The sequence below is a fragment of the Megalopta genalis genome, chromosome 2 (genome assembly GCF_051020955.1).
Source record: "Megalopta genalis isolate 19385.01 chromosome 2, iyMegGena1_principal, whole genome shotgun sequence".
NCBI lineage: Eukaryota > Metazoa > Arthropoda > Insecta > Hymenoptera > Halictidae > Megalopta > Megalopta genalis.
The window spans coordinates 32,465,802-32,490,232 of record NC_135014.1 but is presented as its reverse complement, the minus strand read 5'-3'; the positions used below and the strand labels follow the sequence as shown (position 1 = coordinate 32,490,232).

Sequence of the window (24,431 nt, the reverse complement as noted above, 5' to 3'; positions counted from 1 at the left end):
AGGTGAGACAGGTTGCGTGGCAACCGACGCCCACGAGATGCCACGCGCCGCCATCTTCGCCGAGGAATTCGGTGCTGGCCGGCGCAGCAGCCCCCGGGTTTCCCATCGCCCCGGCACCCTTCGTCCCACTTCGCACGCGATGCCACCCTCGCGCCACCTTCGACCCCGTGCGACCCCGTGCGACCCCGTGCAACCCCGCCAGCCGAATTATGCAACCGCGGCGCGCTCGTGCGTCGAATAATCCCCCGTAATTCACCTGTTTGCGTAACTGGGTGTCGGAACGGATTTGATTTGATTTCTCGCCTTCGAATGTTTTAGCGGGCTTTTGAATATTTATCCTTTCCCAGGATTCAGCGGATGGTTCGGGTGCCATCGGTATCGGTGTTCCCGTGTGCTCGAATAATGCGCGGATCTGACGCTGTCTCTGTTCCCGTGGACCGCGTTAAATGCCAATGATACGCGTTCTCTGAACGTTGAATCGTTTCAGCCCCTCTTTCGATCCCTCCGCTTTAACCCTTTGCACTCGCTAGAGTTTCCCGGTGTATCTAGCAGTCGCGAGGTTGAATTGAAATGGAAATCGTTGGACTGATTTTTGATAAGGAATTTGTAGGAATTTGTAGGAATTCTCTAATTTTGTAGGGAATTAATAAATCAAAGATTTTGTGTATTTTATTGTGTATTTTCTACGATTTTACCTGAAATGATAACGATTTGGGTTAAAGGGTGGCGAATATTGTGGCGAACCAGGATGGTTATTGGCAGCAGGGTCTGCTAAATAAGGTTATGTCAGTCGACTATTTCGATAAAAATTCGATTTTTCTGTCGATAATATTTGATCATATTTCGTCAATGAAAAATCACTTTAGAATTTCTTTCTTTAATTCTTCTCGTGCTGACTGAAATGAAAAAGTACTTTTTAGGATGATTTTTATGACGTACTATGGTGTAAACGCTATTCGAGCCACCTCCCTTGCATTTTCACTATATTAATAATATTATAAATAATATAAAAATCACGACAGACCAAATATTTTTTGATCTTTCATAAATATTAGAAATTAACCCCGCACATGTGACTCTCGCGTGTGCCACGCACGAACTGGAAACTGAAAAGATTAAACGTTTCAGTGAAACGAAACCAACAATCTGACGGTTTTACGTTGTCTGAATTTTTCTAGCGTTTTAAATTACAGCTACTGTCTTTTTTTTTCGTAAACGCATGAAATAAACGCACAATTCATGTTTTACTCGTTAACGTTGCCACGGAAAAATAAGTAGAGTCGAAACATAGTGCTACTTCGAAACAGTTTCAGTGCGGTTAAATTCGTCCGGGATGTTTACCGATATTTTTGCAGTACTAGGTTTGCTCCGGTACGTTGTCGCGTGGGTGTGTGTGACGCAAATCCGTACGCGTACGGTGTCTGTCGAAGAGAACGATGATGATGGAACGGTATCGAGCAGCGGCGAGTTAAACGGTAAAGGCGACAGCGTTAGGAATTTCAGGATTGGAGAAATTCTAAATATTTGCCAACCGTTTCATATTCCTATTCACTTTCTATGCATTTTAACAGACGTATATTGTGCCAGCAGCTTTCCTATCCTGCTTCGTTAATCCTATTTTCGCATTCTTTCTAGAGTCGATTCGATGTCGTCGATAACTGGCAATTTTGGTGATCTGTTTAACTATCTTTCTCTTCGCTAATGCTAGTTAACTCTTCTTTCAGTATTATTTTTTATACTCTCAGGTAACAAAGCTTGCAATCTTTTCGTAAGCTAATAAAATAACGCATTTTTAATATCCACCCACCCTCGATTTTCGCGAAGTATCTGTCTCCACGTGGACTTGTTGGAAAAATATTGCAAATAAAGATACATATTATGTTGCATTTTATAGAAATACATATTAAGTTATATTTTATAAAAATTCATATTGGATTGCATTTTTGTAAAAATACATACTAAGTTGTATTTTATGAAAATTCATATTAAGCTGTATTTTATTAAAATTCATATTAGGTTGTATCTTAATATATATCATATTTTATATAAAAATACATATTGAGTTGTATTTTAATATGTATTTTATAAAAATATTGCACAAAAATACATATTTATTTCGCGTAGCTTAGCAAAAAGATGATTACGAGTTTTCAGGAAACGAAAGTAAATTTTATTCGGTTTAATATATATTTTATAAAAATAGATATCGAATTGTATTTTATAAAAATATTGCACAAAAATACACATTTATTTCACGTAGCATAACAAAAAGACGATTACGAGTTTTCAGGAAACGAAAGTAAATTTTATTCGATATCGATACTGACATTTAAAACCGCCAACCTTTTTTTTAAAAAAAACGAAAGGTTTAAAAAGAAAAGCACGAGCTCGTCGTCCTCGTCGTATAAAAAGTATTTGGAAGTTCGACATCATTTTCATCGCGAGTCTACACTTTTCCGGATCACTTTTTCTCAATATTTCTTTTCGCTGAATTCTCAGACTTGAAAAAAAAACACCGCGTAGATAACGTTATAACTCGCCGCGTTAAAAAAGTGCCGCATAATTTGTGATGAAGGTACGTACTTTGAGGAAGGTTACTTACCCGATGAAATTCCGTCGTTTAACAAACAGCTGGCCTAATTGCAGCCGTTCCGAGGCAAAATCTTGCCGCCGCTAGAATGCAGGAAAGAAATGATCATCCGCGATTCATTCCCACGATCTCTCCGCTCCGTTCGATCATGCACCTATGCTCGCTGCAAAACGTTCGCCCCCGACAAATCGTAAAGCAAAAATAAGAGACACCCTTGAACCGCGCGTAGAACCGTGAAACAATTAATCGCGGCGACTTTGTTTTCGAGGACAAAGGAGCCCGGGAAGTTCTTGCGAGGACTCGAAACGCTATGCGAACGGTGCGCCTGTGCCGGGGCATCACTATACGAACACCACTTTCGTTTCGCTTTCGGTTTTTCTCGTCCCATCTTTTTCGTACTCTTACTTATCGTCTCGATTTCTGTTGCAGGCCCGCGATAAAAATTCGTTCGCAATCCACGGTGGAAACGGCGGTCTTCCCCAAGGCTGGATCAAATTATCTCCTCCTCTGCGATCGATGGTGTTTTTGCCACGCTCCGTGTATCGCGCGTCGACGTTTCTTCCTTCGCCGCGGATCGATTCTTTATTTCGTTTATTGGAAATTTCCCTGCGACCTCGTTCTCGGAAAATTCGCTCGAATTTCGGTAAATAAAAGTTGTCGACACGAAATCGAAGACAGCCCTTTATTTCAATGACTTTTGTTACAACGCGTTTGTTACAATCATTTGTTCTTCCTTTAAAAAATTGCCGCGCTTTCAAGAGATCGTCGAGTCTCTCTTCAACTACTGTTCGAGATAATGCTAATTAATCGGTTCGTTTACGTTTCGTCTGTTAAAATTTGCGTAAAGATATTTCACAAAATCGAAGATAAATGGATCATTAATTTCTCTGCGTTCGAAGAAAAAAACGGCTTTTCGATTTTTTGATACACTATAAGCGTCGCGTTCTTCGCTCGAAGAACTTCAAGCTCTCGAACGTATCGCTCTTCAAGGACTTTCTTGCGACCGTTGAGAACAGCAGCGAAGAGCATCGAACGAACCCGCGAAGAACAGACGAGAAACGAGTGTTTCCGCGCGGAGGAGATGCTTTTCTTTTCTGCTCGGGGAAATAAACGCGAGGTCAGGATCGAAGAGTATTCCGTTCGAGAGAGGGTATTATCTCGGGTTCGCATAAATAAGGAGACAAGATGTATATATATTTTTTCTGTATAATTCACCAGACAATGTTTATTCAGACGACCTCACAACTCCCAAGCGTACAAAATGTCGTGCTCACTGGGCAATATGCGGGGCTGCGTGTATTTTTATTTTTTTGTTGTATCCTTTGCAATGTAATAGAGTACACTTTCGGTATTTTGTATTTTTTCTCTTTCATCGATATTATTACGATTTTTTGTCTGCCTTTGTTTCTCATTGTTCCACCAGAAACAACAGCTGCTTGTAATCCTCTTTCTTAATGGATAGAGAAATATATCATACTTTATGTATCGTTTACTATAATAATCATTATGTGTAGTTTATGCATAACAAGTATTACGAATATCAACGCTAGTTCGCTTTGGGGCTGGGGGAGTAAAGAGGGCATCGGGAATCTCGGGGGGACTGTACGTTGGACGGGCTGGGGTGAGGGCGGGGGCGTGGAGGGCTGGTTTCAGGAATTATTTTAGGTTCCCGCCTCGGCAAAGAGAGGAGAACGTCGGGGGAGGAAACGAAAGACAAACAGGAAAAACAAAAAAAAACAACTTCGGTCTCGAATCACGTATGCATATGTTAAAAGGACTGTTTTGAGGGCGACGAATACGAGAACATCACGTTTCCTTGCGTGTATATGCGTGTCCGTGTGTGGTTTGTATAAAGATGTAGAACGGAGAGGGGTACGTTTGTGTGTGTGTATGTGTACGTGTTCGTGTATGTTTGTTCATTCGGGGTGATTCGATCGGTTACGAGCTGATTTAGGGGTGGCGTCGGTAAGCGCGACACGTGCCCCGCAACTTTCCTTCAAGTTCAGGCCAAGTGTCTGTAGGCGATCGGGGGAGTAGAGCAGCTAGAGCCGTGACAAAAGGAACGGGAGGGTGGAGGGCCCCGGTCCCCGAAGAGTCCCGGGACCGCGGAGGAACTGGGTTCGGACAGCGACGAGGAGAGTTCTACGCGGGGCGGTGTTCGGGGTGCGAAACGAGTCGCGGTAGGAGAACGGTGATACACAGAGCGTAAAGGGAATGACTTTTTTCTTTTCCTCGAGTACAATAAATATACAGAGAGTGTATGTGTGTATGCATGTATGTTCCCCACTACACAACAAGTTTAGTCTGTTTTGTTCGCGGGTTTCTCTCTCAGCGTGTTTCGTTCGGGGTTCCCGGCAGAGCCGCGCTCAAAAAACTAGCGAGAGACGGCTCCTCCTTCAGCTTTGTTGCCCAAGCATCGACCGATTAACTGTGTCGTTTTCGTCTTCGTACGCGATTTAAGATTGGTTTGTGTTCCTTGCCCTACACGATTTATATTTTGTCTTCCATCGATTGGATTCTCGGCTCGCTGGTTTCATGATGCTGACGCGTTTTTACTTCCTTTTGTATCCTTCGCACGTGCGCATTATATGTTCTCTCTCTCTCTCTGTGTGTATGTATGTGTGTGTGTGTAATTGTATGACCCGTGTTAAGTCGTGTACCATTTTCGCGTGTTAGTGTATTCTTTTACTTTTTTCCTGCGTTTCTCTGCTGTATCTATCGGGGGCAAAAGGGGGGCGGGGCGAGCGTCTCAATAACACGTCGGCGGCGGCCCGCCGCGTATATTTCGCTGTTTCTTTCACCTCTTTCTTTCTTTTCTTCTCTCTCTCTCGCTCTCTCTCTCTCTCTTTCTCTCTCGAAATCAACGAAACTCGTCCAAACTCGCGGCTCCTACGACTTAGCCTTACGAAATTTACTATTTACACTGCGCCGTATGCCGGATCTCTATCGAAGTGTTGCACGCGACTTCTCTGCCATTGTTTCTTCTCTCTTCCTCTCTCGCTCTATTTTTCTCTCTTTCTCTCTCTCTCGCTCTTTCTAATCGGTTCTTTCGCACGCACTCTAATCACACGCTCTCACGTAATGCGACCCCCGTCTCTCGAGTCTTCCGCCCTCTAACCCTTGTCATTGCCAGGAGATCGTTGGTTGCTAGCTCGAAGACGAGAGTCGCCGACGATCCCCGATCGAACCCCGTGATCTCGAGACCGCGGGGATCGATCGAGCGACGCGATCGAAGATTCCCGTTTTTTTCCTTTTTTACTGCAAACTCTCGGAGGCCGCGGCGGGCCGGGTCAGTCTCATGTGAACAAAACATTGAAACGTTTTCATTTACTGCGGTTTCCTTTTTCGATTTTTTCTGTTTTTTTTTTAAATTCGAGTCGCAAGACGCGTTCGCTTGCCAACCTGATATACAGATAGAGTATCGAGCCTTCTCGTCGGAATAGTGGGATTCGACTGGAAAGCCTATTTTTCGTATTTGTTTGCAATTTTGCCCCGATTCACTTGCACAAGCACGCTCACGTGATCCCATTCGTTCTTGTTTCCTGGTCGATCTCATGCACTCTTACTCTCTCTCTCTCTCTCGCTCTCTCTCTCTCTTTCTCTCGCGCTTGCTTTCTCTCTCTCTCTCTCTCTCTCTCTCTCTTACTCTCTCTTACTCTCTTTCTCTCTCTCTCTCTCTTGCTCTCAATTTCTCAGATTCTCTCCGCACACAGACGCACGCAGACGACACACGTGTCTTCGTTCCCTACGCGCACATACACAAGATGATAACTTTTACGATTATTATACCTTACACATATTACAATAATATTAATTACTTTTATAATATTCAATAATTATAGTAGAGTAAGATGATCGATGAATGAGGTGGAGACTGTACAGGATGCGCGATTTCCATGATTATCACATGTAGATAGATTATTAATTTCCGTTTAACATTCAATCTTTTTTTTTTTTAACTGATCTCTTCCCTCCTTGTTTCATAATTCTCACCGGCGGCTCGGCCCCCGGGGGAACCGGGGCTTACCTCGGACGTGAGACGCTATCCGGCGGGACCGTCCAGATCCCGGATAAGATCGGCCGGCGTAGCTCGGTTAGCTGATAAAAGGTGGTAGTTAGGTAAACGGATTAGGTAGCTTCCCTTAGGTAGACAGGTAAATCCTACACACGGCACTGTTTTGCTCCCCGGAACGGCACTCTGTCCCGTGTCCATGTTCCGCGTTCTCACCGCACAATTCTTTCTCATCATTGGAAAACAGAAATCCATCGTGAATCAGACTCGCTGCTCGCCGAGGCGGAGGTAGGCCCGGGACGCGACTCCGCCACCCACCGCCGTCTCCCATTATCGTGTCGTCGCGCAGGTTTTCTTTAGCGATTAATAGTTTAAATTAATAAATTATTTGGTTTATCACGCGCTCAGAGCGTCCTGGCACTTTCATACTTTTTTTCTTCCCCCGGTGCGAGAAGCGGCGCGCGGCCACGATTGGGTCAGCAGCCGGATCGCCCTCTTCTCTCTCTCTCAATCTATCTCTCTCATTCTCTCTCCTTCGCTCTCTTTCTCTCTCTCTCCCTCCCTCACTATCTTTCTCTCTCGCTTTCTCTCTCTCTCTCAATCTCTCTCTTCTGTATTTCTCGGGTCCGAGTGTCCCGCGGGAGCGTTACAAACGGTCTCGGCGGGCTGCAGCGATCTCGTCGCGAGAGCACTACGCCTCGAGGGACAGCGCTTTGCAGGGTCCGACGAGGGGCCTGGGCGACGGGGACGGCGACTTCTTCGACAGGTTGAGCGGCTGCTGGCTGTCGGCGATGTCCACCTGCAGCTCCATCATGTTGCTGGGACAGCCGGACAGCATCAAGGTCGCCGCCGTACTCGATGTGGGCCTCGGACTCGTGCTCGTACTACTCGAGGCCGCCGCGGAGAGGTATTTGGGCGACGAGACCGGCGAGTTCCCGACCATGAGGTAGTCCGAGGAAGACTGCTGTTGTTGCTGTTGTTGATGTTGCTGTTGTTGCTGCTGTTGTTGTTGCTGCTGCTGCTGCTGCTGTTGCTGCTGCCGGGCGCCGGTCGTCGTCGTGATCACCGACGTGGCCGGCCACCTGGTCGTCGAGTAGTTAGCGGTGGCGCACTGCAGCAGTCCTTGAGATCCTTGAGGTGAGCGCGCGGTGATGGTGGTCGTCGAGGCGCATTGCTCGGCCGGCGACGGCGACACCGCCGGCGACCTGGGGCTGGTCTCGCCGCGCATGATGTAGTTGTGGATGATGTCCGTGCGCTTCAGCTGCTCGGCGGTCATCCGGGGGCCCTCCATCAGGCTCCTGGCCAGGGTCGAGTGCGTACTGCTGAGCAGGCTGGCGGTCTGCGGACACTGGGCCTGCACTTGGCTCGACGGGCTCCGTGCCGGCGGCGAGGTCAGGTGCAGGTGCAGCTGGGACTGCGTGTGCTGCACGATCACGGCCGGCTCGGCCTCCGCGCTGTCCTTCTGCCGGAGAGCGCGGAACTTTTTATGCGGCTTGTACGCCTCGTCCATCAGCGAGTTCGTGTCGTAGAGCGGCGGCGCCTGGAGCACGCGCTTCAGCACCGGCATGTCCTCCACTTCCTTGTCCTCCGATCGCGGGCTGGAGCAGACCGAGGTCGGCGCGCTGCTCGCGCTGCTGCTGGCCGGCTTGTCGGGTTTCTCGGTGCCGGATTCGATTCCGCTGTCGCTCGGAGAGTCCAGTTTGCGGAATCGCGGGCACTGCGGCGGCTGGGGCGTCTTGGACAACGAGGCGCGGTGCAGGTCGTCGTCGCCGGAGCTCGTGCTGCCGGAGTTCGCTCGTCGCCGGTGCGGACAAAGGCCTCCGGCCAGGGTGGCGGCAAGAAGGGGCGCGCTGGACGCGTGGTGCCCGCTCGGCGGAGCCACGTGATGGTACTCGGTCAGCGACGCGACCTCGCCGCTGCAGGTGCTCTCGGTGCTGGACACGCTGCCCAGGGGACTCTTGACTGCCTCGTCGAGCGTCACGTCCGACGCGGAGCCCCAGGATGCCGACGGCTCCTCCTCCATCGGCCAGTGCTGCTGCTGTTGCTGTTGCTGTTGTTGTTGCTGCTGCTGCTGCTGCTGTTGCTGCGGTTGTTGAGCGCTGATCACGTGTTGCGTTTGCTGCTGTTGCTGCTGATGCTGCTGCAACTGCTGCATCTGCTGCTGCTGCTCGGTCATCTTGAACGCCAGCAGCTTCTCCGAGTGGAGGGTGTTGAGGGTTCGCAGGTCCGGGATCTTCTTGAGCAATTCCCTGAGGATGTCCGGGTGCTGGGGATGGTTCTGCGCCAGCACGGTTTGGAGAGCGTTCCGCAGCTTGTTGTGCATGCGCTCGACGAGCTCCGTGTTGCGCAGACCGGGCCTGTCCGCGGCGATCACCACCACCGAACAGAAGAGGCCCAGCTCGGCGTCCGACAGCCGCAACGAGTTCACCCTCTCGGCGAAGTCGAACATCGAGTCCATTAGGAACCGCGCGTTACTACTATTGTGGATGGACTCTCGCTTGAGCACCTGCCCGTTCAGGCAGATCATGCTGTTCGTTTGAGCGTCGAACATGCAGGCCAGCCGCACCAGCAACACCTCGAACACGCCCGCTTTCAGCAGCGTGACCTGGTCGTCCTGTGCCAGCAGGCTGAAGCCAGGAATGCGTTTCGCGAACTCCACCACGCCGCGGATCGCCGGTGAGAACCTCTTCGAGAAATCTTGCAACAGCTCTTGCTGGCCGGTCAGTGGTTGGGGGTTAGGGTTCAGGGGGCATGCCTGCAACAAAGCCGGAAAACGAACGGCGGGATTAACAATCGGTCCCGAGCCAAGGTCGTTGACACGCTCCGGCGTGATCGGGGCGGGGGGAGAGGGGGACGCGTCCGCTTCCCAGCTCGAGGAAGCCTCCGCCGAGGACGACTGGTTCGACTTCCGCGTGAAGCGAACGCCTCCTCAAGGCCCGGCTGCCGCGCGAACGCGAGAAACGAACTTTGAAGAATCTCGTCCGTCTCGGAGAGGGACGTAATTCCGCGAGAAAAAAAGTAATCGACCGACACGAGGCACTTGTTGAAGCGCGATCGTTTTTTTTTTTAGCGTAATTGAAAGCGACTCGATTCTACGGGCGACACGCGCGACGCGAGGAAAAACCGGATAACTCCGCGTCGCGTGGTTACGTTTTATCGTCGTCGAACGAATATTCCGCGAGACGCGTACGCGACGAAGATGCGCGCGCGATCCACTATTTTGCGAGAAAAGCTCGAACGGAAAGAAACGAACCGTCGCGCGGTATCGTCGTCGCGGCGACGGGAAAGACGGAACAGAGACGACGACGAAATAAATCGTGGAATAATGAAGTTCCACTCACCAAGGTGGGTGGACACGCGGTGTAGTTGGGTGTCTCTCGAGCTCGCACGAGGATCGGAGCCACTTTGTCCCTGGTGAAGTCGCATGTGTCGAGGTGAGCTTGCACAACGGTGGCGAGCAGCCGTTGCTCGTCCTCCAGCTCGGCCGCTACTGCCTTCTCTTGAGAACGGCTGTGGGAGCTTTGCTGCATGGCAGCCAGAATCCTGGCCTTCTCGCGCTTGGGCACACGGCCGAATCGCACCGCTATAAACAAAAACGGGAGTCGAATGCGTTAGACGGCTAACGAGGACGACGAGGACACGGGGCGGCGTCGGCGAGGGCGACGCCGACGAACACAGGGAAAGAAAGAGGAGGCGCAAAGTTCGGCGTCGGTGGCGGAGCAGAAGCGAGCGAAGGACACGTCGATGAATAGTTAATGCGATCAATGGATGAATCATGCAACGGACACGGCGGCGTATCGCTCGGGACGGCCTTCGGGCGCATCGGTACTCGCGGCCGCGCGCTCTTCGATCCGAATACGCGGAAAAGAGGAGAGCCGAGAGTGGCCCGCGAGGCTGGCTGCACCTCTCCGCGGTGTCTCCGGGGTCCCTACGGCGGCGTATCGCTCGGGACGCACGATTCTCTCCCGCGAAACTTATCGGCGCACCAGATACGGGCGCCTGTACGGGCCCGGGCTGGCCCGTCCCGGCTCGGCCCGGCCCGGCCTGGCCTGGCGGACGGTTCGGGCCGGCGAGAAAAAAATCGAGAGGGGAAAGCGCACGACTTTCTCGCGCGAGAAATGAAAGTGCGGCGGCTCCTAACCGTGTTGGCCTCGTGCTACGAATCCTCCGATAGAAAGTCCGCGCGCGCGACCGACCGACCGAGCGAGCGAGGAACGGGCCCGTAAGGGGGTAAAAGGGAACGCGGCCGCGGCACGCCGGGGATCTCTCGCGGGAACACCTAGAGTCCGCGGGACACCTACGTGCATTGTGATAGTTGACAACTCCGTTGAGGATTCCCTTCAGTATGGGCAACTCGTCTCCCATGACGGTTGAGAAAAACCAGCGGTTCCTAACTGCGTCTCCGTATGCGACACGAGCGTGTGTTCGTACTCTAAAACTGCACTGCGCACGACAAAATAAAAAAACGAAACGAACTAAAAGAAAAAACGGAGGAAAAAAAACAACTATATCTCTCTCCCCATGGGCACACAATCACTACCGGCGGCGGATCGCGGGCGCGTACGGCGCACCATACGTCGAACTGGTCATGTGTATTATCCCCCGGGTCTGATCGCGTCGGCACCAATGTTCTCTTCCCGTAGGAACAACAACCGGCTGACTGCCAGGAGAGAGGGCTCCTGGACTGCGGTCTCGCGGCTGACTCGGTGTAATATCCCGCAAGTCACTCCAAACGGTGGTGCGGCGTGGACGGCGCGCCGCCAGAACACACACGCGCGCAAAGGCGGCCTGTTATTACGGTGCGGTTCAAGAAAGGAGCGCGACAGCACGACGCGTGCGGACGCGAGACAGCATCACCGCCGACTGAGTGATGTTCCGCGGGTTGCGTTCAACAGCCCCTCCACTTATTCAGCCATCAACGACTCCCACCACCGGCCACGATTGTGGCCTTTGCTGAGCCTTTGGCCTTGAACTTGGTTTCAGCGACAGCCGCACGAGGCGTACCGCCGACCTATATACATACACTATATAGCGAGCGAATGTACGCGCCGAGCGTCGCCGCGCCGCGACCACCGCACGCCGGAGGAGAGGGTGCGCGTACCTGTGTAACGCGACCGGCTCTGTATGGATCGTCTCTTTGTGTTCGTGGTTGAATGCGACAGAGAGGAGACGCGACCGGAGAAGAGACGGAACGACGTGTTACGAGAGAACGAGAGAGAGGGAGAGAGAGAGAGAGAGAGAGAGAGAGAGGAACGGAGAAAGAGTGAAAGAGAGACGAAGAGAGAGAGAGAGAGAGAGAGGTCTCGTTGTCAGAGGTGACTCTCTGTCCCGTGCGCAGATGCGAACTTCCTTCGCCGGGGGTAAGTTACCCTCGACGACCTTGGGCAACCCCTTGCTCTGGCTGTTTGCCCTGTCACCAGCTGCCGTCCTAAGACTTATCTGCTCGCGGACGATCGATCTCTCCGTCGCTGGATTGATATCCTCCGCTCTCTTTCTCTCTCTTTCTCCCGCTTTCTCTGTCAAACGGAATTCGGCTCGTAGACAGGCTAGACTATAGGAACCGTTCATCCATCGGACACTTCTGGACCGGCTTCGATCGGGAGGTTCTGACACTCGATCACAGGATCTGACCCTGGCCGGGTCGCGGAGGAAGAGGTCATCGCGGTCGCGAAGTCGTGTGCGCGCCGAGTCACGTACGAATCTAGCCGACGAGGGAGGCCCGCTAAACCGGACTACGTCCGCGCGGCCTCGAGGACTGCGTGAACGCTCGAAACGTACACGACGTCACCCCCATGGAGATTCATTCGATCGTGTAGCATCGCACCGTCCTCGGTTGTCTATGATCCGCGACACCGAGCGTACTGTCCGAGGCGATCGCAGGAACGACGGAACGGAGAGAGAGCAGCCGCAGCAGCAGTTTCCCCGCGGGTGTCCAGCCGCGAATTGCGTGGCGGGCAAGTCAGGCACGTCGGTTTGGCGGGCCGACTGGAGAGGAGCATGCGCCCGGCCGCCAGGTGGTTCGACGGTGGTGGGGAAAGCCACGGCCGCAGGGGAAGTTCGGCGAGCGGCGGTCTGGGGGTAGAGCGCGATCGCGAAGGGGGCGAGGTTCGCGAGGTCTCCGCACGGAGCGTAGCGCCACGCGACGGCGCGTTGTCGCTCGGCTCGCGGCGGTGGGGGGAGCACCGACGAGGAGACCGCGCCGGCGAGGCTTGGGGAGAGGGAGATGACGCGACAGCGTACGCGGCGTCTAGGAAAGGAGGGGAAGCGAGTCGTAGAAGGAGGTGGAAGGGTCACCGGGTACGTAGCGGCGAGTAGCGGTACTCTTTCTACGGACGTGGAGCCGCATGCAAGCCGAGCAATGCCCGTCTATTGACCCCGCGTCGAGTCCACGTTGCCTATCGGCGGACTTTGTTTTCTTTTTCTCTTTTCTCGAACTCTCTCGTGCGCGCTCCCCCAAAACGAACGCCCGCGCGCACGGTTCCTATTTCTCGATCTTAATCGTCGACGCGACGATAGAAATTCGGTTGCGAGACCGCGTCGCGGATGCTCGTCGATGGGGATGCGACGCGCGTTCGGTCGCGGCCGTGTCTGCTCGGTTTAAGTATAAGTGGACGCGGACGGTTATAGATCAGACCGCAGGAGACGCGGCTAACCCGCGCGGCGGGCGGCCGCGCGTCGGTCGCGCGCGTCGGCCGTGTCGTTGACCCCGGCGGCGGGTCTGATGCGCGCCGGACGAATCTACTAGCGGGGTTTCGCGCGCCGAAAGAGGTCACAGGGAGGGAACCCGAGGACCAGGCCATGTTTCGAAAAGAAAGCACGCTCTCGTCGCGGCTCGGCCGGGGGATAATCGCGGCTGCTTTCTCAAACGGCGAGCTGGCCACTTTCGCCCGTTGCGACACTCTTGCCGTGTCGCGGGGAGCCGTGTTACGCAAACGGTCAATGACCCGCCACTCTAGATTTTAGAAACTACTCTTTCGGAGAAATGCGTTACACCACGGCCGGCGTCGCGCGCGTTCGGGGGAAAGTACGGCGATACGTTTTTCGGCCGGCCGCCGTTCGGAGGCTCGCGTTCCTTCGCGTTCTTCGCGGGGAAATCGTCCCGCGGCTTACGGTAGGTCTAGAGACGCCTGCTCGGTGCGGATGGGTAGCGAAAGTTCGCCGAGGGAATAGAGGTGAAAAGAGAGATAGAGAAAGAGACAGAGAAAGAAAGAGAGAACGAGAACGAACGTTGTTGAGCGACTTACCATCACGACTCATGCCGACAGCAATGCACTTCTTGAGACGACAATACTGGCAGCGGTTCCTGTTGATTCGCAGGATGCTGCACTGCTGGTTCTTGGTGCAGGGCCGGTACTGAATCTTCTGCTGAATGCTCCGCCGGAAGAATCCCTGCGAATCACCAACGAAACCCTCGTCAGTCTGACCGTCACTGTCCGAGGAGGACCCCGACGAGCAATTGGTCCCCGTTCGCGGGGTGGCCAGGTCACATTCGCACAAGCACCCCATTAATTCACCTGTTTCAGTGTCCCGCGCGTGTTTTTTTTTTGTTTTATTTTGTTTTTCGTTTCGTCACACCGGAGGCGGTACCGAAGATGCCCGAGATCGAGGTGCGGCGTCGTGGCACACGCGGCACCGATGGATCTCTTCCCGACGATTCCCCGATCCCGCCGCGGATATCGCGTGTCGGGATGGTTAGAACGTGTTCCCGGCGGTACGCGCGGCCGAGCAGATAAAACTGGCAGCGCGCGAGGGAGCAGGTCGCCCGAAACCTTGTCACAGTCCCGTGTGAATCACTGATAAGAAGAGCCGCACGCTCGCGCCGAAACCACTAAACTCACCAGCGAACCGACCGTAACTGTTCGACGGTACGATCATGCGAGTCGAAACGCGAGTTTCGGGGTGGTGGGGGGTGGGGGGAAAAGAAGCGACCGTTTGTATCGGAGCTTGGCTGTGGACTGGCTCTTTCTAGCACAGAGAGCATAGAGCCTCGGCACATTGCCTCTGGCTCGGCGAGGTGGGGGACACTCTGACCCAATTCCCGGACGTTCACCCGCAGTTCACCGCGTGAAAGTGAGAGTCCCCCTTGCGCGCACTGGCGCTTCCCGTCTCTCTCCCTACCGCGGCCCCTATCTCGGTCCCTGTCCCACCGACTGTCCCGTTCGCGAACCCTCCGCTCGCGCTGTCCTCCTCCCTCGAACAGCCCGAGCCGAGCCGAGCCGAGCCAAGCCAAGCCAAGCCAAGCCGCGCGCGCGACCGTACAGGCTCGCGCGCTTCGAGCGCTCTACTAACGGGTTCCTTCCCTCCTCTCCCTGCCGCATTCTGTAAGGAACTACCCTCCCGGACTGCTGGCCCGCCCTGCCCTCGCTTATTGTCGATACCCGCTGTTCGACGCGGATAAACGCGGGAACCGAAAAAAAACCCTTCGACGCGACCCCATGGACCAACGACCCGTTACGATCACCGTGTAACCACCCCACGAACCACCCGTGCGAGCTAACGACTAATTAATATCAAATGTGCAGCTTCGTTCGTTCAATCATGCCAACCCTAGGCAGATTTTTTCCTTCCGAAATCCGACGAAAATTGTCCCGTTTGGATTTTCCGGATCGAGGGAACAGAAACGACGCGAGAACACAAAGAGAGAGAGAGAGAGAGAGAGAGAGAGACTCTCTCGTTCGGTGGGTTTCTCATGCGGCAGCCGCTAATTGAGAATGGGAAAAGAGGTAGGTCAGGGCAGAGGAACTTCCCGGCCGCGTATCGGTCAACGACCTCGGAGCTCGGTTACGTAACGAGCGACGCGTGGAACGTCGTCGTTCCTACCGTTGCTCGTCGTCGTCGTCGTCGTCGTCGTCGTCGTTGTCGTCGTCGTCGCGTATCTCGCGCACGGTGTCAGCGAGCGCATGCGCGCGTGTATGCACGTATGCGTACGGAATTGGCGACACTCGTCGTCAAGTGACTCTCTCGTGACGTCAGACACGCGACCTCGCCTACCTCAACTTCGTGCACAGCCCGAGACGAGAGAACGATGTACCGTTGCACCTCCGCGCCCGGCCTGTCAATCGGTGCACGCGTTCGATGCAAGTCAATGAACTGTCAGCGTTGCCAATGTTAAGTTCCCCGAGCGGCGTTGCCCGGCCGTTTCCGTTCGAAATTTCTTTCGCGTTGCCATTCGTCCGTCCGTCCGTCTGTCCGAAAATCCGTGTTCGGCTCTATGAAAAGACAAGGGGGGGGGGGGCCGCGACGGAGCTTTTCAGCATGGGAATGAACGACGGCTGCTCGTGTTCCCGTGTAGGAGAGATCTTTTTCGGTCGCGGGCTATTATTGTCACGCGACCCGATCGGGTCTCGGAAACGGCGAAGTTATCGGTCGCGAGCTCCCGTCCCGGACGAGGCCAGCAACCCCTGTTGAACCCCTTGGTTGGCGGGAATCCGGCGGAGGTGGGACCGGCCGGGGGCGGGATTGTGGGAGAATGCGGTGCATCGATCTCTCAAACCGTGCATTCCCCCTGACAGGTCAGGGGGCGACCACCTTCGCGTGCTTCCGCGACTTACGTTCGCCGGCGCACGCGCCTCCATTGTGTCACATCCACGGAAAGTGCAAACAGATCGCTATCGGCCGTTCCGATCCCGCCTGGGAACATGCCCCGGCGACGAAAAGAAAACAGAAAACAGAAAAAGAAACGTCGGACCCGAGGCTCGCGGCAAACTTTCGACGCCGTGAATTTAAATCGCGGACGTCCCGGTGGGGGTTGAAATTCGAAGGGGATCATTCTCTGGACGAAGGAGATAATTCGAAGGTGATAATTCTCCGAACTGTACGGTACTCGAGCGAGAAACTCGCTCGATCGTTCGAACCGACCATATCGAGCCGAAAATCTTGCGTTCCGTATTCACGGAGCGCTACCCTAATCGTCGTCGTCGAGGAGCGTGATCGCCGGCGGGTCCCCCGGGGTCCAACAACCCCGGTCGCGCGCCGAGCGTCGACCGCGAGTCACGTTCACCGGTTCGCTTTTATTTTCCGCGAAAGGAGCGAGTTCGGGCTCGGGCTCGGGCTCGGGCACGGGCACGGGCGCGAGCTCGGGCATGGGCGCGGGCTCGCGTGCATGTGCATCGGTGCATGTCTGCACTCTCGCGGAGCCGGTGCCGCGGCGCGCGTAGACGCGAGCGCATACAGATGTAGGTAAGGAGAGTGTGGGATATACACACGACGTGGTCGCGGGGCCAACGACCGGAGCGCGCGATCGCCGCTTCGGTGGTGGGGGGCCGGGCTGACCGGTGGTGGGAGCGCGCGAGGGGAAGGCGAGAGCGTATCTGCTCCCACGGGCGCGCTGGCCGCGGCGGGGAACGAAGACGGTGAACCGGGGCGGGAGAAGGAGAGCAGAGAGGCAACAAAGAAGGAGCAGAAGACGGCGGGAAAGAGAGGGAGCCCGGCCGAGTCGCCGAGAGATACCGGGGTAACGTCGACGACCGGCGGGAGGGGAAGGGCCGCGCGAGGAGAGGACAGGACACGAAACGGAGTAACGGTGACGTACATAATGCGCGCGCCGTTGCGGGCGCATGCGCCGCGACTCGAAACGCCGCGATATACTCTCCGCTTCGCTCGGGGGCATTAACCGCTCGCGCGTACTCGCTCGCTCCGACGCGCACCTACGACCCCAAGAATTCGCGCTGCTCGCGCTCTGCGCCTCTCTGCTCTGCTCCCCCGGACTCCGGACGCCGATGTATCGGCCAAGTCGATCGCCGAGGTCAGAGATGCTGATCGCGTAATCCGCGCACCATGGGAAATCGCGCGGAAAATTTCCGTCATCCCTACCACGGGACCGTGGAAAATTTTCCTGGATCGCCCGGGTTAGGTCAAACGTTTCGGGGGGCCTCCTCTCGAGCAACGAGAACGTGATACCGCTCTGACGTTTTTCGTGAACCCGCGTGGTCGCGCGCCCCGGGTACAATGGAATACGGGATACAGTATGTACTTTCTCGGAGGCGACGGTTGTTCCATCGCGGGGAAAAATTCCGTGTCGATCTTGTGTTCGACGATTTGGCCGACTGTCTGCAGGTTATTTGCTCGGATTACGATTTTTCATTACGGAAATGCGAGGAATAAAGGGGAAAATTATGCGACAATACTGTTGCACGAATCTGTTATTTATCTGTCTATTTTCAGGTCTATCTCTATTTATATTTTCAGCTTTTATTTTTCTATTTATATTGGTCTGTCTCTATTTAGGTCTATCTCTATTAGGTCTCGAGTAAATTCGAGCATTCATTTTTACGCGGATTTATCGTATCTTCCTAATTTTATTAGGACCCGTAAAACGCAAGACTGACGGAAAAGTAATCGCTGTCACGCGGATTGTCTTGTTAATTTTCTTCCGATTAAATTCAATAAACCAAACATAACGATTGTTACAGGCACGAGAATCGTTTCGAACGTCGCGTCGAAGGCTAGAATTAAACTTCTCCTCCGTTATGGGAAATTCGGAGGAAGATAGCCCGAAAGAAAGCGTCTCGTAAACTTCGTCGAAGTGAATTCGAACGGATCGATCTTCCGCGCGCAGGAAAAACATTGGAATCGCCGGTCGGAATGATCTGTGATCTGGCAAACCCGGCAGCGAAGAAACGGTGCCGCTGACCGACCAGTTTTAATACTCTCGTTTGACCTCGAACAGTTCGCTGCTCTATTCCCCGGGCATCGATACCGGGGAAGTCGACCGCCGAGGTCATCGCACGAACCATTTTCTACTTGCGCGGTGTCGGCAGAGCGTATTGTCACGATTTCCGGTGGCCGTCGAACAAAGGCGCGCGCGCGCCCAAACTAAACAGTTGCCCCGATGTAACGAGATCGAGATAGACGGATCTGCTATATCGAAGGTTCGGACGCGTGTACCGCCGGATGGATCCCTCCCGAATCCCGAAACGGTTCCGTGTTCCGCGAAGCTTAGCCGCGGCCGTAAATCGTCTGACCCCGAAAAAGCGAGACAGCCGAGGTGAGCAGCAGCATCGGCGTCTTTCGCACGGGGTGTCGTGTTTCACGGGGGTTGCTTTATCGCGGGGCCATAGGCGAGCGCGAGGTTCGATTCCGCTTGGCGCGGCTCGGGCGCGGGCGCGGACGCGGGCGCGGAGAGGCGGGTTGGCGTTATCTTAAAGCGGTGCCGCGCTCCGGCCGTCCGGAGATACCGCGTTGAGCGAACACCTACCACGATAATAAGCGGCTGACCCGATTCTAAAGTAGATGCACCGGGGTCAGTAACCCCAACCGAGCACCGAAATACCCGCGCAATCAAATGAAAATGAGATCACGATTCGTTACGACATCAAAAATGACGGTTAGCCGAGGGAGGGAGAGTTCAACACCGACGGGGAAGGGGGTTGGCGAGCAGGAGGAGGTGGAGGAGAAGGAGGAGGTGGAGGAGATCGAGGATGAAAGAGGAGGGACAGGAGGACGGGAGGGGGGGGGCTGGCGGCGGTAGAAGGGGGCCTCGAGGAGGAGAGGAGGGGCGGGGAGGAGAGGAGGAGGGAACAGCCGTGTGACGTAACTGGCTCGGGGGTCGACGACCGGAGGGTTAATGCACCGGTCGCCTGGTTTCAACCCTCCGGAAAAAGAGCCGGCGCGCACCTCCACCGTTGATTGTCCCGCCAGGGAGGAGATTTACCGAGGAACGTCGACGTTGAAAAAGAAAAATCCCTATTTTTCGCCGTTTAGCGTAGCTCTCGGCCGAAGCTCTCGGTCTCCCGGACGGAGCCGGGGAGGGGGGAGGGGTGAGAAGGGGTGGCCGGACGCGGTCCGGGAATCGTCGCGCGAAACTTTCGATCGCTCGGAAATCGGAAACACGGGCCGATTAGAGGCGGCCGACTGGCTCGGGAAAAATGCGCTGTCGATGAGTGCCGGGAGATACGCGGGAACCAGATTAGGGGAGAGACCGTGGCGCGCGGCTTTGCATAAGCCGTGGAGAGGGACCGGCGATCAGATTCGGCCGGAGGGTTTCGTGGATTGAGCCGGTTATTCGAACGCGTCGCCCGGGATGCCGTGTCTTTTATCGCGCGGTTATCGTTTGCCACGTGATTGCGGCAACGAGAGCCTCTCGTGCCGTAAAACTGAGCTCAGGTCAGTGACGCGTGCACGAAAAGTGTCATGGGGGGCAACGTCCCGGCGAAATCTGGGCCAGCGCGGGCTACAGAATTTTCTCGGCGCCTCCCTCCGCGCGAGCGGAAACCTGGTTACCCGCTCGAACACCCGCGCCAAAAATATTCTCGATACCGTCGGAATAGCGACCGCGTGTAAATCTCGAACGGCGAAATTTATTCGGAGGTTCCCGTTTTCGGAGATCGTCGGGGGAAGAGATGGAGGAGGTGGAGGAGAAGGAGGAGGAGGCGGCGGAGGCTGCGCGACTCCTTGAACCTGCCTGAAGCTGCTCGAAGCTGGAGCCGAGCGGGCCGGCCGAGGAAAAGTAGCTTGCGGCCGGCGCGAGTCGCTATGGCGAAATAGTGCAACAGCAGTGCGACCGAGCGACCCAGTCTTAAAGATATCCAACACTCTTCCGCGTTCTCTTCCCTTTCCACGGGCCCCTCTTCCAGTACCATAAGACAGTCTCTACCGCTAGCGGCTAGGTCACTCGACGACTACCTCGGCCTGCTACACCGCCATAAGTTACTGACCCAGTCAACCAGCCCCGGGCCGCCTCCGCCGCTCTTTTCGTCGCTGCCTGGTGGGGAGGCCTAGACCAAAAAATATCCTGCACCGGATACTAGCATCGCCGGGATGATGGCCGCGCGGTCCCGTTCCCCTTCCGACGGCAACAATGGACACCAGTCGGCGGGGGTTAAACGGCGACACAGGAAGACGCAAGGGACACTTTCTCTCTTTCCCGCGGTCAGCAGATCATCTCTTTGGCTTTTCGGGATCCCGCCGGTCCACTTTCTCTTTCTTTCGGATCCGTGGCCGAACCAATCATCGTGGTTACTCGGAACAAACCCTTGGGACCAGAGGGTGTCGGCCCCGATGACTCGGGGAAAGCTGCGGTTGCGCGGCGGTAAATAAAAGTGGAGGAAAGGGAAGATCGTTTCGCCGAACTCGGGTCGCCTTTCGGTTGATAGAGTCGACGGGAATTCGAATTCCGATCGACGATGGAAGCTAGCGAGCAGCAAGCTGATGCGAAAAGGAGCTCCCGGCGGCGGCCGAAGTCATCGGGTCGACGCACGAAGAAGATCTGCCAGCGCCGAGTCACCGATTAACACACCTGGCAGGCCGACCCCCACCATCGACGCCGCGGCGGAGTGGAGGTGGCAATGCGGTAGTGGTGGTGGCAGCGTTCTACCACTTCTTAAAACGAATTCGCAGCCTGTGCTGCCCCCCTCCCCACCTCCCGCCGGCCGCCTCCTTGAAGTCGCACAATGACGATCACGAGGACGTTGGCCTTCGCGGGATGTAATTATCAGTCTCGAGGTGAACGATTTACATTCGATTTGAGGTTTCGCCGGGAGAGATTTCTTCTCCCGATTGACAGATACTGATCGACGTCGGCGCGAGCTTTATTTCGTTTCGTTCGCTTATGCATTTTCTTGTTTTCTTTTTTTGGCCGGGGATCTTCGTGAATTAAGATCGAGAAGAGATTCCGACGGGGACGAAGACGATCTCATCTCGCGACTGCGAAGGGGGACGGGATGAATGGACGAAGAAAACAGTTGGAAGCTGGACAGGAAGTTGCCCAGACGGATGCGCGGTCTCTGTTACACGTACCTGGCCCGATTTTCCAGCCGGCTAGCCGGCTCCGGCCACACGAAAACCACCGGCACAAAAGCGAATTCCGACGAAAAGGTCCGAGAGAGTCCTACTACCTGCCGGATCCCTTCTCACGCGTTTTCCCCCAATGGCCCGAAGGTTATCGGTGGTCAAAGAATTTCGCCACATTTCACGCTCCCCTTGCGTAACCGCCGCGGGCCCATTGTCCGAGGCTCGATTCCATTTTCCCGTGGAAAAGCCGTCCGGCGACGGGCGTATCCAGTTCCATCGGCACATTTTTTTTTCACGATTTCCTGCTCGGCGACATCTCGGTTTCTTCGCCGAAAAACCAATCGTCCGGGACACCGCTGGCAGAATCGTAAAACACGCGCGTAAAGGTACTCGATCGGCCACGACAGTTTAAGGATTCCCCTAATTCTCCCGGCGAACGCGATTTTTTGGGCCTTGGCCGCGACGACCGCGGCAGCCGTCAGAAGAAACGGGGCCTTGGCGAAGAGATTTTTCGTCTGACCAGCCGGTCGGGAGGAGGGCAACGTCAAGGATCAGCATAAACGTCTCGCAATTTCCGCGTGCACAAGGTCGAGCCGCGCGCTCGGTCGATAGCTTCTCCGTAGCCTTGGTCGCATCGTACATTCACATTCAAGCTCCGTTCACTTCCTGGCCACATGGCGGTCGCGTATATCCGACGAAGCGTTCGATGTTTTTCCCCGCGTTCTGTCCCACCCGCGGAGGCAATTCTCTCGCGGGGAGAAACGTCGCTCGGGAACGTCGACTCCGATCCGGGTTTCTGGCCGCGGTATGTTCGCCGCGTTTTCAGGCTATCGCGCGACCGTGGCGACTAAGAGAACAATAAAACCAGAAACTGCTGATCGGAGCCGCGTATCGCGTGTCGCATACCGCGTCGAATCGCGTCGCGATATATAGCGTTGCAGAGTTCGGACTCACCTTGCAGCCCTCGCACGAGTGTACCCCATAGTGAAAACCGGACGCCTTGTCCCCGCAAACGCGGCACAACACCGTGGTCCCGTCGAATTCTGCAATAGAAGAGAAAAAGACAAGCGTCCATTACACTCGGTTCACTGACAACGACGACGAGGACGAGGACGACGAGGACGACGACGATGGCCGACGCGCACTCGCTCCCGCACGTGGCGAGAGCGCGCGGCCTGGGAGAAAGGTGGGAGAGAAAGAAGAACACTTTCTCCTCTCAGGAGCGCGGCGGCGGCAACGGCGGCGGCGAGTTACAGCATCGCCGTGTTACAACTTTCTGCTTTCACTCGACTGTCACGGCTGCGCGATTATTTTTCTGCGCCCGGCGGAGCCTCTCGATATCGTCGATCGATTCGACCGGGGGCCCGCGCGGGGGCATTCGCTATTTACTCGTCTAAGCAACTCGCAGAGGAAACCTGCGGGAAAATTCACGCCGAGAACAGGTGTACCGGGAACAGGTGGCCCGGAGAAAATCTGCCCGGAGAAAATGGGACGGAAATTGGCACGGAATCGTCGCCGAGTCGTACCTATGTTCAATTCGGGCTCGGGTTTCGCCGAGGAAACGGTCGAGTCCATGGTAGGCATGTTGGGGCTGATGTGATGGGGCAACTGGGCCACGTGATAGGCGCTAGACATGCTCTGAGATACGCAAGACATGCGCGACACGCTCGACGCTCGCGAGCCATGCGACGAGATGCTGGAGATCGGTGATTCCGGGGCGGGGGAGGTCGCCGCTGTGGACTGGGCGCTGCTATCCGGCGTCAGGATCATCTTCGCGGACGCTGGCTATTCCGCCGGTCTCCGGGAGCCCGGGGAGATGTCGTCCTCTACGATCTTCGATCTATCCACTTGGCACGGCACTGCACTGAGCTGCTGAGCACCGACATTAGCCCACAGTGTTCCCTTGGTGATCACTGACTACAGCACTAACTCACTTTTTTTGCGGCGCGCGTAGCACGTATATCGAGGCCGAGAGCTTGTACCGGGAAATCCGTGGTGATCTTCTATCTGGCGCCGCGCGGACAGTCTGTAGACGAAACTCCCGCGGGTTCGAGGCACCAAAGACGATGTATATATACGTGTGTATACGCGCGACGGTGTGGATGTACGCGCGGTTATGTATACGTAAGGTATCACGTGATGACCGAAGGTATTTACGTGGGTAACACCAGCCGAACGTGAGAGGTCCGAGCCAGGGCGAGGGCAGGTGCGTTCTGTGGCAACCGATGGACACCTCGTCCGTGTTATACCAAGGAAGACAGCGGACCGGGGCCCCGGCCGTCCACACGCGAGAGAGGAAGGAACAGAAAATGGATCCGACGAGCGAACGTACGTTCGAGCGCGGATGGAAGAGGCAGAAGAGAGAGTGAAAGTAAGTGTTCGCTCGAGGGAGGTTCGCGTTGGTCTGACTGGAGTTCGGCGCTGCCGAGTGTTGGTTACCTGCGGGCCGTGCAGCCCTTACTCGGAGCGAGGACGGTGGAGGGGAGGGATTGATGTGGCTGCCTGCTTGCCAGGCTGCCTCGACCATCTACAATGTCTACGCCCTGGCTACCTAGTATGTAGTAGAGGACACACAGTGCACCGGTGTGCTCTCACAGAGCCCCCCGAGAGAGTTCATCGTATTTTCAATGCTGGAGGTCACTGACAACCGGCTGCGGGCCCGGGCACCGGCGTCACGGGCCCAGCCAATCCCGGCGCCGCACGCTGGGCCGCGTGCCCGCGCGATTGGCCGCGCCGCGTCCCCACCACCGGCACGGACCTCTACCGGCCGACTCTCCTTCCTCCCGTCGGAGGAAGTTCATCGGCCGAAACCTTGACTGAATTACCCCGCAGCAGCGGCCAAGGCCATGCGCCCTCTCGCTCGAGCCAACCGCGAGAGACCGTAGCTGTCGTTTCGCCTTCTGCCTCTCCCCGTCTCCCTCTAACCTTGCCGGCTTCCTCTCGGCCTCTCTTCTGTGCTTCGCTCTGCTCTTCTCGCTCGCTCGCTCGATCTCGCTTTCCCTCTCTCTCTTTCTATCGTTCTCTTTCTCTCTCTCTCTCTCTCCCTTTCCGTCGCGCTCTCCGTCTTTGTCTCCGTCCCGGCAGACCGATCCAACGCAG

At 55.3% G+C, this 24,431-nt stretch overlaps 1 protein-coding gene across 5 annotated transcripts in view; it reads right to left on the bottom strand.

The window, feature by feature from the left end:
• Positions 1-3,782: 3,782 nt before the first annotated feature.
• E75 (ecdysone-induced protein 75) overlaps positions 3,783-24,431 on the bottom strand; it is a 255,527-nt gene continuing 234,878 nt past the window's right edge. For 3 of the 5 annotated variants that reach the window (XM_076519172.1, XM_076519170.1, XM_076519171.1), the window contains exons 2-5: positions 22,287-22,375; positions 13,847-13,991; positions 9,944-10,185; positions 3,783-9,357 (exon numbers count right to left, since the gene is read on the bottom strand). In XM_076519172.1, the coding sequence (XP_076375287.1) occupies positions 7,294-9,357; positions 9,944-10,185; positions 13,847-13,991; positions 22,287-22,375 (2,540 nt within the window). In that variant the 3' untranslated portion in view covers positions 3,783-7,293. Of the gene's footprint in view, positions 9,358-9,943; positions 10,186-10,903; positions 11,630-13,846; positions 13,992-22,286; positions 22,376-22,858; positions 23,701-24,431 lie in introns of those variants that run through there. The other 2 variants (XM_076519169.1, XM_076519173.1) reach the window with 2 other exon arrangements.